At 42.3% G+C, this 20,572-nt stretch overlaps 1 protein-coding gene across 5 annotated transcripts in view; it reads right to left on the bottom strand.

The window, feature by feature from the left end:
- Window positions 1-20,319, bottom strand: part of NAP1L1 (nucleosome assembly protein 1 like 1) — a 28,129-nt gene extending 7,810 nt beyond the window's left edge. For 3 of the 5 annotated variants that reach the window (XM_082766018.1, XM_082766021.1, XM_082766022.1), the window contains exons 1-7: window positions 19,827-19,952; window positions 7,927-7,959; window positions 7,134-7,222; window positions 4,602-4,704; window positions 1,220-1,361; window positions 678-758; window positions 303-431 (exon numbers count right to left, since the gene is read on the bottom strand). In XM_082766018.1, coding sequence (XP_082622144.1) covers window positions 303-431; window positions 678-758; window positions 1,220-1,361; window positions 4,602-4,704; window positions 7,134-7,222; window positions 7,927-7,943 — 561 coding nt within the window. In that variant the 5' untranslated portion in view covers window positions 7,944-7,959; window positions 19,827-19,952. Of the gene's footprint in view, window positions 1-302; window positions 432-677; window positions 759-1,219; window positions 1,362-4,601; window positions 4,705-7,133; window positions 7,223-7,926; window positions 7,960-19,826; window positions 19,953-20,298 lie in introns of those variants that run through there. The other 2 variants (XM_082766019.1, XM_082766020.1) reach the window with 2 other exon arrangements.
- Between the last annotated feature and the right edge of the window lie 253 nt (window positions 20,320-20,572).

The following is a 20,572-nucleotide window of genomic DNA, read 5'->3' as shown; positions in this document are numbered from 1 at the left end:
GAATCCCATGCAAACAAAATACAGCTTTCAGCAACAATACATTTCATGCACACATTCCTATATATTCAGAAAATTCATTAGTAAGGTAAAACTCCAAGTTCCACAAATAAGAACACAGCAAGAAGGTATTTCAAAGTGCTCTCTGCTTTGAGTCAAAGTCCCAGAGATGACATCCAAGTACTCACTTCATTTTCACTCTCCAACAGACTTGTCAAGTACTGTGCTGTTCCTACTTCTTCCTTAAAGAGCACACTTGGATTAAGGACTTAAGCAACCTCAAGGCAACCTGGGCTACCACCTACCTGAACCATATCACTGAGCAAGTCCACATTCTTGAATACCGTCAGCCAAAATTCAGGAATTCCTTTAGGGTCTTCTTTTTCTTCATCTTTCTTTTCTTCTTCAAGCTTGGCCTTCTCTTTCATTTCCTCCTTGATAGAATAAAAATGTTAGTTTTCTAAGTTTTAAAAGCATAACCCACCAGGCTTGTTAACTGTGTTATGCAGTACAGCTAACAGCACAGATTAAGTTTCATGTGCATGCTTTAAGCAATCAATTATGAATTATTAAAAGCAATCATTGAGTTTTTTTTTTTTAAAGAAAGCTTTATTTACTGTATTGAAACTTGTTTCATGCTAAAGCTTGAGATATTGATGAGAACTGATTATAATACTCACTGAAATTTCTTCTTCAACATCTGCTTTCCATTCACATTCTTCCTCTGTAGGTTCATAGATTGCATTGATGATTTCACTCCGCTGAAAAATTTGACCAAGAATATTTTCATGTTCTAGCTATTTCAGTCATCACATCAATACCTAATAACTAATAAATTGCTCATCCTAATTTCATACAACATATTAACTACTTATCAAAACTTTTCCTGGCCCTAGAAAGGCCAATCAGTTATCAGCTTTTCAAACAAATTTCACTAAAATAAGTGCAAGAATTCCAGAAAGGCTACTACACCACCTAGTATCTGCTCTGTTAACAGGATGAGGCCTAATATACCAAAGTGATTCTGTTAATCATGGAGCAGACTGAGCCTTTCTCCCCCTTAACCTCAGTGATGTTCACATGAATGGTAAAATGGTGTCAGTTCAAGTGAACAGGCACATATAAGACCAAAGTAATTCAGAACATGCATAAGGTTTCAGTTTATGTTCCTTTGTGTTTTAACTAAATCTTTTAAGTACAAATCAGATTAGCATCAAAATACCTTGTCAAATAAGGGCTGATAGAGAGCAGCATATTTTCTTTCCAGCTCATGAACTTCCTCGTAGAACTTCGCTTCTATCTGTGCACACTGAACTTGAAGATTCTTGAGAGCATTCACACGTCTTTTAACAACTTTAGGCAAGCTGAAAAATTCAGCCACAGAGCTGTTACAAACACTGCATTCTAAACACGTTACCCCTCCTTACTCAGCCCCCTTAATAACCACCTTGCATCAAAACAGATTTCACACTATTTTAAACCTTAAAAAGCTGAACAAATCAAACCTATGACCCGTTGTACCATGCAGACTGAAACTGTTATCATAATCTCTTAAAAACAGGCTTAGTCTGAAAGAGAACCAAAGAATTTCAAATACCTGGGGTATCGTGAGATAGACTTGTATAAAACTTCACATTAAGCTTTACATTATCATTGAGCAACACAGCAAATTTGTAAGATTGAGCATAATTAAGAACTAACTACTAATTCGTTTAGTTTTATGAAAGTCCAAGACCATTATTACTTCACTACAGAAGTCAATCTTCAACATTCATATTTGTTTCATTTGGGAAAGAAGCTAGGACTACTGTCTTCATATTCCCCTTCACTCCCAAAACGAGCCAGAACTGTTTTTTCTAAGTGAGCCACTATATTATACATGTGTAAGAGGAAAGCAATTAATGTAGTTTTCATTGTAAAGAGTTGTCAGCTACAACTGTTAACAGTAGTTTCACTTGTGGGAAGTTACACTATGATACTGTTAGGACAGAAATTTACCTATGTGAAGGCTATTAGTGACATCCATGGGGTAGATTGCTGACAGCCTCCATTGCCCATGATGTGAGACAGCCCCCAGCATATGGCTACAGCAGATTGCCATGTTAACTTTCTGTATTTAAGCAGTTGGTCACATTATTTAGAACAATGTAGTTAACAGCTGCTTTTTAATTGTTAGTATCAGAGTCAGGTTAGAGTAAGTAACCAGAATATGTTAAGTAAGCTAAACAGTGGAAGTTTATATTACTAATGCAATCTGGCTTCTAAATAGGTAGGATATGGACACATTCTAAAAGAGCCTTGTTCACTTTAAAATGTGAAATCCATCTCCCTAATGACTCTATGCTCAATATAAATATCCTATTTCTGTTTACTAAGACAATACACAGAAAACCAATAAGTCAAGATTTCCCTTAACCTCCTGACTTGAGCAAAAGTACATCTGCTACACATGCTACCAGAAAAGCTTAATCATAAATGTTCAAAAGGAGTTGATAACATTCAAGTTACTATCACTTTTTCTAGAATGTAGTCAGCTTCACCATTTGTTGCATTTTTCACTTCAGGAACATCAGAATGATGTAAAAGCAACCAAAGTAGCAAATTCAGTTCAAGAAAAAAAGTGGTAAGGAAGAAAATAATTAACTGTATAGGTCAGTCATGCAATAATTACCCACCTAACTCCACATGCATATATTTAGACTAAATACTGCTCTTCATAATTTCATATTAAAAAAGCAGCATTTGCAGAAGGTAATGCTATAACATGCAACATAACCAATTCCAGTGCATCTGAACACAAATTTTAATTCCTTTATTAGAAAGTCTAGAATCTTTTGCACGCACCAGTAAGCTGTATTTTGATACAGTCCATGCCAGTTAGATCAAATTTTACAATTTGTACATCTACTACATTTATAATGCCCGTAAATTCTAGAAAAAAGTAGATTCAAAGAGATAGCTAATACAAAAATAGGAAACAGAGAAGCAGACCAAGAAATCTGAACCAGACTGCACAAGTACAATAATGGCAAGTAAAACTCATCGCTCTGAGGCCCTGAGCAACCTGATCTAGTGGGTGGCATTCTTGCCTACGGCAGGGGGGTTTGAACTAAGGGATCTCTGAGGTCACTTCCAACCCAAGCCATTCTATGAATACAAGCAACTAGAAAACATTACAGTAACACAAGAATGCAATGTCTAAATAGTAGGTGAGGGAAAACCTACCCTAGAAAAGTTTCATTAAAATTATTGTAGCCAGGCACAGGTAAAGGAGTTACTGGATAATTGCCAAAAGTTAGTGGATTCTAAGCCTGAGCAGATAGATGTTTTCCTGGAACATGTTTATCTTTCCCACCAGCTTATGCATTTAGTTCTTTTACAGCCCACATAACAGGCTTTTAGGATCCCAGATTGCTGCTGACTTGTGCCTCCTTAATGTCTAGACTCCATATATAAACAAACTTTAAAAAATATTTAGGAAGAAATTTAAGAGGCACCTGTAAAGCATGGTGAAATCAGCATGCATATGTTGAAAAAGTGCAGATTAAAGTTGCACACATTTTACAACTATTTTTAAACTGTAAATAACTAAGCATTTGGTACGACAGCAAAGCTGCAATGCTTTTTTTTTTTTTTAAGAGAATGCCCTACTGTACTTGGAACAGATGAAGAAGTGGTACAGTATCTTAGAGAGCAGCTGACTAGAAGAATGCCATATAAAATTCATCAACCTTATGACTTGTGCTCAATTCTTAAATCAAAGACCTGAAAGATTAGTAGAAGTTAACTAACATCTGTTGAAAAAAACAGAAGAATAAGAAAAAGAAAAAGAATTGGATATAGAAAGCCTGTAGTATACAGTGTCCAGAAAGGACCTGTGTGTCCTCTTTGACTCCCATGCTCTTCTGGGGCTTGCATTTATTAGGGTATTGCTGTTAGTTAAGCGTGCTTTTGTTCTGTGCTACTACCTGTAGCAGAGGAACATGGGGGTAGGAGTAGCAGCAGCAAAGCCTGTTATTCAGTAGCTATCCCAGTTACCATCAATAGCTCTGCAGGACCCTATCACAGTAAGATAAGGTGTGCTTTACAAATCACGTGAATACAGTGAAAAGTTCACACAGATTACAAAAAAATAAAGAGAAGATCTACTTGTTAAAGCATGAGTAAAGAAAATTTTAGCAAGCAAGAGAGATTGTTTCAAGGTTGGATATAAGGAGTCCATATCAACTACTGATTGATACAACATCCCTAATTTTATTAGCTTTCTGGTTACACTATAACCATGAAATGACCATATATTTGCCCATATTTCAGATTAAGGCAAACCTACAAAAGATATTCCAAAGAGCAGGAAAATACCTGTAAGTGTGCCATTTCACAACTGCAGGGGACTGCTAAAATATTTAGTGGCTGATGCTTTTTCTTCAGAAAGGCTCAAATAAAAAGCCTTCAGTTCTGAAATGCACTACAGACTGACTACATTAGTTTGCTGCTATTTAGGCAGAACAATTGTTTATGATTATTAATCCTACAACGTTCACAAAGCAAGAGCACCATATACATGTATACCACTCTGTCATACTAAATTAGAACAAATATTTTACCTTTCTATATATCCTGTAGATGTTCCTACCAGACCATCAAGCCTTTCCTGAAGAGCTGCAAGAATCTGAGGATTTTGCATCATCTGCACAGTCAACTGCCGAGCTAAATTGGAAAAGAAAAAACTGTAAATGCAAGAAGTACATCTTCTGGATTCATCTTGGATTACTATAAAAAGCAGTAAGTTTATTATATACATTTGTGAAAAGAAATACAGGCAGAAAAGTATTTCAGACATCTATTTGAGAAGCATGGATCAAGTCCATCCTATCCTGATCAAAAACCTGGATTAAAATTGCCGCTGTTCAGCAAACTGAGCTTTTGTTAAAAGGTCAGGCTTTACACGATACTCCTAAAAGCATCCGTTGTTTCTACTTGACTTCTACTTCAAAACTCATTAGAAAAATGCAAGGTAGTAGATTTCATGCCATTAATTTAAGAAGTCAAAACTGGAGTTGGGATTTCCATTCCTTTTCAGATTAAACAAGACTGCTTCAGACTTGGATTTAGAATTTTTTTTTTTAAACAAATCTATGCTTACATATTTTTTCTTGCAAAATAAATTATTCATTAGAACATTTTTAAAGGAATAGCATATCAATCCAATCAACTCAGTCTGACACGTTATTGATTACAGAATATCAGTGCTAAGTACTTAATTTCTATTAGTAACCTCTTTAGAAATCATTTTGCCCAAATGGGAAATCTGTTTCAAATTATATGATAGAAGTACATTTTAGAAAACACACAAATTGCTAGCTTAAGTGCTCTGTATCATCACCTCTTTTACTTCAGCTCAAAGTCTGTGCCTAAGCAACCTGCAGAAGTTCATTTTAATAAGAATTTATTATAATTTTTAATCACGCTGTTTTGCCTTCTTCCCCCATCTTCAACATTTACAGGTATGCAAACAAGTAGTGTATCATAAGGCATAGAAAATATCTTCATTAACTGGCACCTTCAAATGAATGTGGAGCTTTTCAATCCTTCCTGATACATCAAGTTGTTTTTTTGTTAAGTAATATTCAGTTCACCATTTCTATGCCCTTTGCTAGAATAACCACATGAACATCCTCTTTTACTTTTATGTCCTACCAATTAAATTACATATTGAGAAATTTTATCTCAAGTGACAGCCAAAAAAGAGGCCTGTTCTCCATGAAGACTGTAGTATCTCCATAAAGACACATTTCAGCAGTAGATGTAGTTGCTTCTAAGAAGCACAATACCACATTAGTTAACACCAACCATCTCGTTAAGCTATCTTCGTTTGCTCTGGTCTTACTAATCATTACTTTCCTTAACCTAAAAACCTACCCAACTGTGCTATTTGAGTCTGTTTCCAGATATTCTTTTAAATACCAAACCTGTACACACCATAAAAATGGCATGCCAGTGCCAACATTCCCTCAAACTGAAAGCCAACCCCATATCTGTTCTGCAAGTCCTTGGATACATTAACCTTTTGTTTTTCAGTTAGGTTTTTACCAAAAAGCAAGAGTGCTTAAGTGTTACCTGAACAGTCTTCAATATATTTAAAAATTAAATCATCCAGGTAAAAAAAAAAAAAAAAAGACTAGGATGTGGAAAAAATGTGCATGGTAAAAGACACTAGAAAGCCAGCAAAAGAACTGCTTGGCAGTCTTCATTTCAGAAGACTGAAAAGTTCCCTAGTACTGAAATGTTCTTCACTTGCAAAACTCAATTTCCCTCCAAGATGTACATGTATATAGTGTAATTTCCCTTCTCAGATCCTCATGTATCATTGCTGGGATTAAATACTAAAAATACTGTTACTCAACTCTAGGTTCCTTCGGGACACCTGATTATTTAACATTTAATTATTGTAAGCATCTTCAGCTGACCTACATTATCCAAAATTTTGCAATCCAGCTTTGGAAACACTTTCAATAGTGATATCAAAGCCTCTAATGCCACCTTGAGGAAAGTTTTCTAGTTTTTCATTAGTGTTACTACTTTGTTCAGGAAATCATGGAATGTAGCATTATCAGCAATCCAAGCTATTTTATTACAGAGATTCTCTCATACAAGCTATTTCTCATTTGGCTAATTGCTCTCAGATACTATCTGCATCCCCAATTTTTAACTACAACACTTGAGTAGGACTGCTCAGCACAGAGATGAAACAAGTATTCTCATACATGTTCAGGCCTTCTTGAGAGAAACAATCAAAATACTTTTTTTTTTTTTTTTTTTTTTAAGAAAAAGGCTATCAGCTACTAGCTTTGAAATGATTTGTTAACACATCCATAGTAACCTCCTCTTTTCCAATTATACAACCCTACAGGTGGCCAGGTCTACTTGCACTGGTACTGACCATGACTAAAATGAATGACAGTGTACAACCAATAAAAGCCACAACTAGGGAAAAAAGTCCTTGCTTCAGAATTTAAACAGAGACTACTCTGTTATATAAGCCATTAAGCTTTACCACTTCCTTTTAAAAAGAAAATTTTACCATTAACAAGAAAGCACGTATGCAGCTACTTCAAAAGACTTGTTTTCAACATTACCTTTGCTGTTGGCATCTTCACCAGTTTCCTCCTCTTCTACTTCTTCAACATCTTCCATATCTTGTTGATCAAGTTCAGACTGTTCTTTGCTATTAGGAATATTTAATAATAGCATTAATAAGTTAACTTTTTTAAATTATAAATGAGCTCAAAGAGTCAGAGATCACACTGGTACAAGCAAACTGATGCACTAATTTTTAATCTATGAAAATTTGAAAGTTTTAATAGCCAAAGTCAAATTTGTCTTTATAGATTCAGTGTTAGTTTCAGACTCTGAAAAGGTGCTAGTTCTATAAACTGCTCAAAGTTTTGAAGTTAAAATTCCTTTACAGAAGGATTCCTTCAGCTCCTACTGATATCAGCAAGTACAAGCCTCCTCCTGCCCTACGCATCCTCTTTGTTATGATGTGCAGGCCTTGAGAACTGAGATTAGATTCACCCTAACAATACTTCAAATCCCACAAAACTACACATATTCAAAGTACAGAGAAAGCTACGTTCAGTGAAATAATGGTAACAGGTAGTACTAGCATTTTTCCCTACAGAATTCCAGCTAATGTGGTAAGTTAACTGGTTCCTTACCCCTGTCTTACACAGTTAAGATCCCAAACCAATTTGGCATGAGCAACTCGGGCTCTCCTCCCACGTGCAAATGCTGTAAAACTCATCTTGCCACAACGTCAAGATTACGTTGTAGTAGAAAGACCCTGTCCCTCGTATATCTGGAGGGAACAGGCATCTGAAGTACATAACAGGACAGTTACAGCCTCAGTAACCTACAGATTTTACTTACTTGTCGATGTCTGCCATGCTCAGATTTCAAACCCTAGAAGAGAACACAAAATGCAAAAACAGCATTAGATTTCATTTACAAGGTCTACAGGCAAGTGCCATAACACTTAAAAGGAAACAAACTATGCCAGCTTTTAGAAATAGGATAAATACATATTGTAGTCTAAAGTGGCATATCCCCCATGCAAACGTTTTGAACTTTCACTCTAAAGCATACAGAAATACTGGAAAATGTCACTCTGGCTTAGAGCCAATAAATCTACTAACACACATTTAAATACCAGGAAAAAAACAAACACATTGCATTTTGTACCATAGGATTGTGTTAAGATCAAAAACTGGTAACTAATCTTATCTAATTAAAAGTAACAAAATTATGAAACGTAATCTGAGAAAAAGTAACAAGAGTGCTAAAAACCCTTTTGCTAAATTTTACTCACTTTCAGCATGTAATTGCAGACAATTCTTACTGCTGAATCATGTTCTTTAATACTAAACATGCCTTTTTGTGGATTCATGTTTAATCCTAACTTTACAAAACCAATCCAAGTAGTTCCTCAAAACACCCAGAGAATTGCCACATATAATTAATTTGATGACACTGCACCAAGCTATTTAACAGAGCTAATTTCCATGTCCTGAACAATCAGAATTTTAAGTACCTCAGCATCACCATAAGCATGCTCAAGCCTACAAACACGACGTGTTGAGACTATTGCACATCTCGCATGCCACAAAGCACATGTGTTCTCAAATGTATTGCAAGATGAACAACACTTTCCACCAGCAAAACAATACTTAGAAATCTAGACTACAAAAATGTGTTTCTGGTAATATGTCCTGGTTGCATGTAACCAGATTCAATTCCCTCGTACGTGGAAAAACAGAGAGCCAGCTATTTGTCCATCCATTTCAGAAAAATGCAGTATTTCCTATCAGACAGAGCAGCAGCACTGCCACAAACCCAAGATCATGCAACAATTCATTAAGAAACCGACGAGTTCCAGGAACATTTCTGACTCATTGGAAGTTCTGTAAGTTTCAGCTCGTGTTTGCCTGTTGTGTGACCCCAGGTTCACACATGGATGCAAGCTGCCTCTACACCAGTCCCAGCCTCCTCCACAAACCATTCTCAAATGAGTGACAGCAGAGACTGAAGGCCTACAGAAACTAAGAACATACAACAACTACAGCTCATTTAGAAGCCTCCATATTTTTTGAGCAATACCACAATTAGCACAGTTTCTGGTTTGCAAAAGGTTTTATCAATGCCAAATTAGATGTAGAGCTTAGTGAGCTCCTTCAGTGGAGGTCTTGTTAGTGTTAGGTCAGAGGCTGGACTCGGTGATCTTGGAGGTCTCTTCCAACCTAGATGGTTTTGTGATTCTGTGAAAACACCTTCATGCAGGACCTTTGTAAAGAGGCTAGCAGCCCCAATCTAGGTGCACAGCTCACCTTGCCTTCTGCACATTGTCATACAAGTGGAACAGGCACAATCACGTTAACTATTATTGCCCCATGCAGAGACCAACATCTTCCCATCTCCATTCTCCACATAAAACAGCACTTCATCTTCTATCTATCTGGAGACAGCTCTTTCAAAGGTGCACCAGGGACCACAACCCAGGTGTCTCCCCAAGCCAGCAGCTGAAGCACTCCAGGTACAGGTTTGCTGAAACAGACTGACTTCAAAATTCAACTGAGCTTTTTTTCTAAATGATGCCATGAGATCAGGTATGACCGAGTCAGGCTAAAACAATGTTTAACAAGTATCCATCCCATCCCCAACAGAGGCCATTAGCAGAGGGCTATCTACAAGCAATGACTGAGCAAGAACTCCCCCAGAAACTCCTGTAGCTTTCAGCTACATTCAGAAAAAACACGCTGGCTTTACAAGTACAGATATTTAAACTAGCCCTTATTATGGGCTTGTTATGAAATTGATTTGTCTTCCCTGAAACAAAGCAGGCGAGCTGGTATTGTTCAAGCATCAAAGCACCAAAATGTGGGTTTTAGTTACAACAGTCAGCCTGCAGATATTACACCAAGTTTTTCTGTGCTGAGCAAGAGCAGCAGATGAAGTTTCACCAGCAGTTTCCACGTTCTTGAATTTCTCAGCGGGTCCTTGTCTCTACAGTTCTGAATAACCGCCCCCATCAACCACCTTCGTCCTTTCACTATTCATCCCTCTCCCCGAGGCCACGTGTGACCATGCTGAAAGCATTCACAGCAGCGCAGAGCCCTGCCTGGGGAGCTCCCATCTCTGCAAGGGGCGGCTGTGCCTGCTCTCTACCCGCTTACTTCAGGGCCGTACCTTCTGCAACAAGGGCCCAGCTCACTCCAAGCCTTTGGACAACTCTGAAGAAAGTTTTTCCAGGGAATTCAAGTAGACCATGTTAGCTGGCAAGTTCAGAACCTCCCTTCAGCGTGTTCCTATCTGCTTTACCCTGTTTTGTTCTCCTTGCATCAGCTTTTGCCATATCTCAGTGTTGAATCTGCCCTCTGCTTTTTTACACTGCTCCGTATCAGAACATTTGCAGTTGGGAGGTTTCTTCCTCAAACTGAGGAGACACTACTGTTTGTCATGGCACTGTCATCTGCCAGCTCTAGAAAGCAGCTCTTGTGTGACGAGGCTGCGAGGCACCGTGCCAGCAGCGCTGCGCTGGCAGGCAGACTAATCTGTGCTACCCACCAGCGTGGCTATACAGTTGCATCACATTTAGCTTGTCATTTACTTAAATAACCATAAGCTTCTCTACAAACACAATTCTACTGGTGAAAAAACTGCAGAGGCAGATGAGTATTGAGGAAACACCTTCCCTAAGAGGAGACAGTCTTGCACAACACTTACTACAAGGTCCCAGTTTTGGCAGCTTCAGATACAACAGCAAGACTAAAATGCATTATCTCCCCAAAACCCAATCTTTGCATATAATGCTCCTTCCACTCAGCTTTCCAGAAGAATACCACAGCTCTCCTTCCCCACTCCTTTCATTTAGGATTGGGAACAGCAGCTGCACCTTGGCACGAGTGACAAGAGATGTTCATGGGTATCACTGCTTGAAGCATCATCATGGGAGATGCAAGGGAAGGATTATGAGTCTCCACTGCTCCAATCCAGCAGGCAAACAACCTCCTCACTCAGAAAACGTTCATTTCCCTCTTGTTTGAGCAGCCACAGCCAGGAGCACTGAATTATGGTCAAAGGCAGAGGTGCCCCAAGGCTTCGCATACAGGGAAAGATGCTTTGCTGCTTACTGTAAAAAAAAAAAAAAAAAAAAAAAAAAAACAAGGAAAATAAATGCTTATCTTATCTGTGCTCAGCTTTAAAGACAGCACATAGGAAGTTAATGCTACAAAAAGGAAGCAAAAGAACACAAACACAAGCTACAGTAGGAGCTTTCTAAAGGGTACAGTGTTTTAAACCTTTCACAGAGAGCTGAAGCTTGATCACAAGCCTGCTGCCACACAAGGAGCACCTTCTTTTTCATAACTGAAAGGTTAGGAGACTTAAAAAAAAAAAAAAAAATCACACGCTTAGTCACAGTTTTGAGAGTGTGCTGCAGAATTCCAAAAAATTATCAGATCTCCCTCGAAAATTTCAATCTTAGCAAAACAGTATCAAAAATGTGCTCTTTGTCATCATGCTTAAAAAGAAAGTTGGAAGTGAGGTGTCATTTAAGAAGTGCAGCCCTATACATGCAGAAACTAATAACATGGCCGTGCATTTGTCCACAAGCTGTCCGTCAGTAACCCCTGACAATTACGAGCTGTTGCTTCACAAAGCAGTTACGCCGAGGTGGAGCTCAGTTTTAGGACACCAGCTGTAGACATTCAGCCCCCTGTGCCCACGCCGAAGCCTGTTGCTGTGCCCAGCAGCCTTCCCTTGCAGAAGGTCACCCTGAGCACCCCGAGGGAGCGTGTTGCTGTCACCTTACCCTGCCATCGTCCCAGCCCCGGGAGGACAGGTCACAGCGAGGTGACTTCACAGCCAGCTGACAAGGCGAGGCCTCCCCCAGCCCCAGTGGCTGCAGCCGGATGGCTTTCTCCTGGCAGTCTGCCCTCAATCTCAGCTGCTCAGCACCTCTGTGGGTGACCTACCATGCACCATGCCCATCCTGCCCCTTCCAGGAAACATTTTCCCTCTGGAGGAATTACTCACCCAATTAGCTTGCTATAGCAAGTAGGAGAAATTTCTCAAGCCGTCCAAGGGACACAAACAGGCCTTTTGAGAATACCGAAGCCAAGCCTCACGTCTTTAAAAGCAATCTACCCTTCTGCCCAAGCTAATTCCCTCAATAGCCAGTAATTCAGAGTACTGCAAGCAAGTCAGCTCTCCCACAGCACAGCAGTCTCAGCCTCCTTCCGTCGCTGGCAAGCCTTGGGCAACTGAAAGTAAGATGTGAGCAGAAAATGCCTAGAACTAGCGAGCCCTACGTGCAATTACGAAGCTGCAACAGAAAATAAACTGAGTGGCCTAAGTCAGATGTCAGCAATGAGAAGAAGCCCAGCTGGAGGACAGCTAGTTGCATTTAAAAAAATCAGGATTAAGTCCTGTCAACTGCTATTTGCAATGCATGCAGAAACCAAAGGTGCCAGACAAATTATGCCACACCAGCCAAGTTGGACTCGCTGCAGACTGGGAAACGCGAGAGGAATACATTCACTGGCAGCTCCCTCAGAGTCGTGCTGCTGCCCGGCGTTCCAGGGGGACAATTTGCAACCCTTTGCTTTACATAAAGCAGCACCAACCACCCCCATCCAAAAAACGAAGGAAGGAGCACAGAGATCCACCACCAGGCTCCCGGAGTGCAGCTGTTTGTAATAATTGTTGTAGGTAGTTTGCTTAAACCACCGAGAGAGGTCTGTAACTTCAAAGAGCTGCGACGCTCGGTGCCGTCTCATTTCCATGGATGTCGGAGCTGGCTGAACAGTTTAGAGGCACGTACTACATGGCACAGTTACAGACCAGGATTTTTGGTACCAAGATGTAAGAAAACACATCAATCATTTCACAAGTGTTAGACGGTACCAACTACCACATGGGAAAGCTGTTACACAGGGAGGGATCACACGGTTTAGCAGCAGCTGGGAGAGCATTTAGCTTTTCTTCAAAAAGGAGCAATTGAATAACATGTCAGGTTTAAAACAAGTGCTGTTTCGTAAGGGAACCGAGCAGAGGACCAAGTCTTTTATTTTTCCTTCCGCAATCACATTCACGAAACATGCTATTAGCATGGAAAGTGACCATGAAGAGGTTGTTGTGCATCCCATTAACACAGGATATAAACGTGTTACAAACAGATCATATTCATATTATGGAAAGATGTCACCCTAGGAAAGCTGAAGGTCAAAAAACAAATCAGTCTCAGTTAAATGAGATGGGCAGTCCTGCGCTGGAACACCAAGGCATCACTTCTATTTGATGAAAGACATTATTAGCCACTGAGCTCTCCAGGGACTATTTCCTTTTGTCAGTGCCTCACAGTCCTGCCGTTAACAAAAGATTTCTGGTTGTTAATGTAGGAGAGCAAAAATTAACACAAATAAAATGCCTCAAATCTGAAGCAGAAAGTTGAGACTGTCTGCCCAAATGAAAGCTTCGAAAAATAAGAGCAGGAGCTAACACACAAGAAAGCAGCAGTGTAAGGGTAAAGGCTGTCAAGGCCTAACAGTGTCGGTGCAGGCGAGGAATCCAGCTCCATCAGCACAGAAACAAGAAGGTGCCACTGGACCCTTCCTCAGGAACTCAAACCAAAGCCATCTGTTCTGCTGCAGTTCACTGTGCAAGCACCAGCTCATGCACTACATCCAACACTCAGACAACAGCCAGAAATGCTAACTGGCACGGGGATACATGGGAATTTTTTTAGCAGAGGCTTGAGTAAGATATTCTGGACCAGGCAGAGATTTATAGGATAAGCATCTCAGATGAGCAGTTGTGTTTCTCAAAACACACTGAGAACTTTTAACAACATGCCACTGCTAAGTTGGCTAAGGTGGAAGCACGCAGGCCACCGCAAGGGAGATGCATGTCTTAGCAGATGGAAGAAACAAGTTTCTCTGCTGACCATACAGCTTCCCAGCCAGCTAAAGCCAATGTAACTGGCAAATACTGCTGGAAAAGCTGGTTCTTCCTCAGCTATGTGTGCCCCTTTCATCTGCAACATTTGAATAAGAGCAAGGTTAAAAGAAGTGCCAGGTATTTCTTTTGTGCAGGGTTAGATGTGCAGCTGCATGAGTAAGAGCAGGGTCAAGAGAAGGAGGACACCACAGGGAGGACACCTCTCAGAATAGCCCTGGAATGGGGTTAGGCAAGTTCGGAGTTACCTGAAAACAAACCCTGCGTCTTGCCTTCTGATAACACAGCAAGATTGGCAACTTGGTACTGGGGAATAAAACTCTGGGTCGTGTTACTGCTGAACCCAGTGATACAACGCAATTAGCTGAATTTGTCTGCTCTCTCCCCTTCCAGCTGTCACTGTTGCTCCTGCTCAGGTAGGAGCACCACTGCAGCCCTGTGCCATGCAGCTATTCCACTCCTGCTGCAAGCCTCTGCACGATACCTGTTACGGCACGCAAGCACAAGTTTTACACCTTGGAGGTACTCTAAGCTTGCATGGAAGCTTCACACAGTTACACTATGGGAAAAAAAAATTCAAAATAAGGCAGTGATCACACACATAACTAATTTAGCTTGTTACTGGTAATTGCAGGGCTCGCTTTCATTTGTGTGGAAGCACTTTTTAGTCAAGGTGAAAGCTCTAATCTTTAAAGCAGGAAATGAAGAGTCAGTTGACAAGTAGTGAAATCCTCTATTTCTGTAGTGTTTATTTTTCATTTTAGGTACCACCTGTTTACCTTTGCAGAGAAAAAAGTCATCATAAAGAGAAGGAAATGGACTATAGAATTGCAATTTAAATTCAGGACTGAACTATATCTGCATGTTTGGCTCTGCCACTGATCTGATCGTGGTCTAAAAATAGAGTAATTAACACACAGCATGGCCTTTGTTCTGGATGCCAAGATCCTGTAGCAGAAGACACACCAATTTCTATTTGGGACAGTGTTTCATCATTAGAAAACTAATCCAGAAGTTTAAATTCATATCTGAAAAGCCTTACCAAGGATGGTGGGTTTTTAAACAAACTGACCAGCAGGGCTTGTTGCAGTTTCTCCTTTCCATCGCTGATAAGGGGAAAGGAACACCCATCCTGCAGGGCTGAAATCAGTCTTCATGTACAAAAAGATGTTTACAACTTCCAAAGAGTATTTCTCTGTACAGTTTATGATGTACATAACATACAACAAATTGGTTTGTTGACCGTGCTGAAGGAATGACACAAAACCAGTGTTTTAACAAAGCACTTCAGGAATCAGGCTACATTTTAACATTGAGCAGTATCAAGCTGTGCACACCAAACATCAGCTGAAGAGGCAGTTGACTGCTGAGACTGCCACAGGATCAAACCCAACCACCTTGGCAGTTACACTATCTGCAAGACTCACCCACCACAGCATTAAGGTTTCTATCCAATTTCATTTAGAAAGCATTTTTACAGCCTTATCTGAAAAGTTAAAAAGAACAGTGAGTTTATTTATTTACAGTTTCAGATGTTTGTTTTTTTCTTTTTTTGCTGGAACATCTAATGAATGCAACATGGGAAACTCATCCGCTCCCTGAGAAGCCCTTGAAACTCATACAGTGTATTTAGCACCTTGTTAGCTTCAGTTCTACATTTTTCCAGGAAAATGAAGCTCTTGCTACACTGCAAGCTCTCAGGTGTCCTGCTTCCAACAAGGTAGCATTCATTGAAGACAATGATCTACCTTGGATACAGTTTAGTGGCTCCTGGGGGTGAGATGTTGCAGCTGGCAGTGGGACCCAGGAGAAGTATGCAGGTGGTTATGGCTGCAGCAAGGCACTTGGCAAACGACTACAGATGCAGAATTTAACAAGTGTCTGGAAACAGAGAGTGCACCTGTAGAAAGCCAAGGAATGTGAGGCTTACTTACAAAATTATCTTTTGCGTCTGACTTTCACTCAGTTGTGCTTTTGGCACCAGAAGTACCTAATAAATTCCTCACAGCGAAGAAGGTGATACCAGAGCTAAGAGGCCAAGCCGTGCAGATCTCACCAGTTTGGTCTGCCTAAAAAAAGATGATACGACCTAGGCAAAGTAAATAGTACTAATATCTAAAGTAGCACACATTAGAAGAAGCAATTCAAATGACTTCAGAATCCAGAATACTGAGAAATTGCTCTGCAAAGACGCAGGTGTCATTGCATTGAGCCCACTGAACACTTCTATTCAACACACAAAAGCAGACAAGACCTGAATTCCCTGCTGAACACTGGCAGAGATGAGGCAGATGAGCTCAGGGCCCAGCTCCAGCAGCACCAGAACACAACCTGCGATGAGCAGAGCTTGAGAAGCAAACGATGGGAAGTGGCACAAGTGAGTGCAGGCATCAGGAAAGTCAGAAGCACAGACTGAACACTGTTTGGGATGTAAACAGCATCACTGCCAGGGGGGTGGTTTGTTTTTCCCTCCACCCCACCCCAAAACCTAACCTCTCCATGCTTAAAACAGCTTTTCAAACTAGAGCTGGCAAAGAAAGCTTTCCCTCAAGGACAAGCCGTCCCAGGAGAAATGTGGAAGAACTGCCTCTACTTTGGAGCTTTTGGTATTTACCAACACCAAGAACAAAGCAGTGGGCTGCACTGATTTTACCACAGGTAGTCAGAAACTGCAACAAGTCCTTGTGATTCCAGCCTGGGTCCTTGCTCCACACCAGATTTCCAGTACCTGCTTGGTCCAATCCCTTCACCAAAATTTCCAGCACTTAAAAATGAGACTAATGCTAACATCTAACCATATAAGTGGAAGATGGTAAGTCCACAGCTGAATGCTTTGTAGCTACAGCTACAAACTGAAGTTTTCAGATCTAGAAAGTTTGGTTTACATTTTGATCATGAAAAGCTACTAAGGAAAGCTGGCCATATCTCATCTGAGAGTTAACAAAGACCAGGCTAAAGAGCTGATGTGCAACTGCCCATTTGTCACTGCAAGTTAATCTAGAACATCACCACTGTAAGTCATTTCTGTGTATATGTACATTACGCCCCCCTAAATGCCTCCTGTATTTCCCCAATACTAAGATCTAAACAGTTTTCCATCTTCTCCTCTAAGTAAGATCACCATCCTAGCCTCTGACAGCAGAGAAGACAGATCACAAATAGTCAAAATGAAAATTATTTTAAAAGTTTAAGCTTTAGGGAAAAGAAATTGCTCCAAGTTGCTCAAACTATTCATATGTTGACATGAATAATAATGAACAAAAGTAAAACTACATACAATGTTTCAAATGTAAGTTAACAAAGGTTTGAGGTTGTTTTTTTCCTTGTTGCAGCCTACAGTTTCAGCTGCATTCATCTGCAATCTTTCACTGAATACATGAAGCCATACTGATAATTAAATTTCCCCATCGCATTAGTTTTGTTGAGCATAGGAAGTTGTTAAAAAATAATCATGCATTGTTTTTACAGTAGCTTGATTTTTCAGAAGGTCAAACAAATCCCCCAAACAACCTCTGCTGTTGACACCTTCCAGGCACACCTGGCTTTTGAGATGAGCCCACAAGACACAAGAACTGCTCTCCATTTTAACAAATTTAGGTGGCAAGGAACTGCTCTTGCCTCTGAGCAGAGCAAGGATCAGATAGATTAAATTAACTTTATTATAATCGCTTTTGCACTCAAAGTAATTTACCAATGAAAGCTGACCCATAAACACCAGGTTAATCATCACACAACCAATCCTCAGACTAAATGCCGCCTGTACAGGACTGTCCTGCCCTGTTATTTACCAACCAGTTTCCTAATGGGAAGTTGGGTGGAAGGCAGCCACCCAGCCAGCAGCTCTCTCGGAAGACCCCACAGTTGTAGTAAAACACAACTGGCACCAAGGAGTCTTGTTTCTGTCTGCAAAGTAGTGTCTTCTCTACAAGTGCCTACTGGTACCAGACAAATACAAGTGATAACAATTCATGGAAGGAAAGAAAAGACGTGGTTGAAGTTCCACGGAGTGTATATACAAGTGCAGGACAACAAACAAGTATTTAAAAAACATCTCAATTTTCTGCAATGTGCCCAAATTTCCCAAAGAAAGAAGAACAAGACCTTTGACAGTTAGTCTGAGATGCACCATGTTTGCAGCTGCATCAGAGGATCCATGATGATGGATGAACCCCAGATGAATGGGGTTACAGCCATACTAGCAGACACAAACAGATGCGACACACACGGTTATTATACCTGTTGGCCTACTGGAACAAATGGGTTTTCACCAAGTGTTTTCATCAAGAATTCAAATAGATGCTTGTCTCACTTCCCCTGAGATTTTTTTCACTGCTGAAATTCAAATCCTCCAGCCATTTCACTCCCCTGAAGGGATACGATCTCTGCCATGTTGAATTAAGTTCTCCTTGGTACAACTGCTTCAACTTTTGGGAGCTAAATGAACACACACATTTGCACCAACACAACTGACAGCAGGGTAAGCCAAAGTTTTCTTGAAGATCTGCAATTCTGTCACTCCGTTAAGAAAAATGGTGTCAGCCTGGAAGATTCCGGTCTCAGTGCTGCAAAAACTCTTTAAAGGGTTCATAACATACATACCCACACTGCCTGGCTTTCGGTTTCACTTGTGCATAACTAGTACAGCACGTGTGCAAGAAGCTGAGAAAAAAGCAGAGCACCCATTTCAGGATGCCTGGTGAGGTGACAACCATAACAGTTCCCCTGCCTGCTCCCAGGAGCACTTTTCAGAGTGAGGTACAGGTTGGACACGCACCACTACAGCAAACCCATTGCTTTTGGCACTTCCTTTAATGCTGGGCTGCCTGCATGGATGCAGCACTTCACTGTCCTATAAACGTTAGGAGAGGAACGGGGGCTCTGAAAGGCACCAGATCTACCACCTGTGTATAAGACCTATGGATAAGATCCTCATTCTGCAAATACACGAATAAACAAACAAATAAATCACCAGAAACCAGAACACGTGACATGTGTGACCTGTCACAGAACGCAGGAAGGGACATGGCTAGCACATACCTCTTGCGCAGCAGTACACAGACCATGCAAACACAAGTTCCAGTCTCAGTGGCCTGCTCTAAGCCCTTGTAGTGGATGCTTCAGGTACCTAAAGCCCCAGTAGCCTGGTACATTGCCTGGTACAGAGGCACCTACGTCACCTATGCTTCAAAGAACGTAAACCTCAAATTCTTGTTTGCCCTAAGTGTCAGGAGAGTGAGTGGACCTATAGGAGACTAGCAGCTAACCAGCTCATTCAGAATCCAACACAGTGTTCGCATCCACAAGCTACTAACAAGCTACTAACAAGCTACTAACAAGCTACTAACAAGCTACTAACAAGCTACTAACAAGCTACTAACAAGCTACTAACAAGCTACTAACAAGCTACTAACAAGCTACTAACAAGCTACTAACAAGCTACTAACAAGCTACTAACAAGCTACTAACAAGCTACTAACGAGGCGCGGGGGCAGCGCCGCATCACGCCGGGGCCCAGCGGCGCTCGGCAGCCGCGCTCCCCCCCCGCCGCCTCAGGGGCCCGCGGAGCCCCGCGGCGGTGCCGGTGCGGCGCGGAGGGCCCCGTGCCGGGGCCGGGGGCGCTGCCTCAGGCGGCTCCGTGCTGAGGCGCGGCCGCGGCCCCCCGGCGGCGGCGGGCAGGGCAGGGCGGCGCGGAGTCAGGCCCGCAGCGCCAGGCCGGGCGGCGGCCCCCGGCGCCATGCGCGCTCCCCCCCCGCTTCCTTCCTTCCTCCCCTTCCTCCTCTCCTCCTCCTCCTCCTCGCCGTGCCCCCCCCCGCCGGTACCTGCGCGGGCCGGGCCGGGCCGTGCGGGCGGGGAGCGGCAGCGGCGGCAGCGGCGGCAGCAGCGAGGCGGCGGCGCGCGGAGGCGGCTGGCGGGGAAAGGGCCCGCGCTCCCGCCGCTCGCGCTCATATACACCGCACGTCACCACGTAACGGCCGGCGCCGCCTCCCCGCCCGCCGCGCGCCGCCGTCGCCTGGCAACGCGCGCGCGCGCGCGCCCTCCCTCCCCTCCTCCCCCTCCCCCTTTCTTCTTCTTCTTCTCCTTCGCCCCCCCCCCGCCATGTTCCCTTGGCGCCCGCCCCGCGCTGAGGGGAGGCCCCAACGTGGCCGCCCCGCAACGCCCTGAGCAGAGGCAGCCGCAGCCGCAGCCCCGGCCCCTGGTCCCGAGCTGCTCTCCCGCAGGGCCCCTTCACAGCCCCGACCCCCCCCCCGGGGCTTCTCCCCGCTGTGTGCAGTGGCAGCATCTCCAACGTACTTGCAGAAAGCACCCGCACTCCGCCCCGAACTTGGGGAAACTTCACAAAATCGCAGAGCCCTTTAGGCGGGGAAAGAGCTTTAACATTGTCTGCGAGGCTCCTACCTCCTCCTGGCTGGAGTGAGCCAATGGTTTCTGGCGTTGTTACGGGCAAATGGGATGGCCAGGCACACGGCGTGGTGGCACAAGGGCTGTTTGCTAAACACGTAACTCCAGATACTCCAGCGTCTGCTCCCTGCATTTTACTTAATTCTCACATCTATTTGTCTAGTCT

This window comes from Aythya marila (genome assembly GCF_965140915.1).
Source record: "Aythya marila genome assembly, chromosome: 1".
NCBI lineage: Eukaryota > Metazoa > Chordata > Aves > Anseriformes > Anatidae > Aythya > Aythya marila.
The sequence above is the reverse complement of the archived record's forward strand: the minus strand, read 5'-3'. Positions and strand labels throughout refer to the sequence as shown.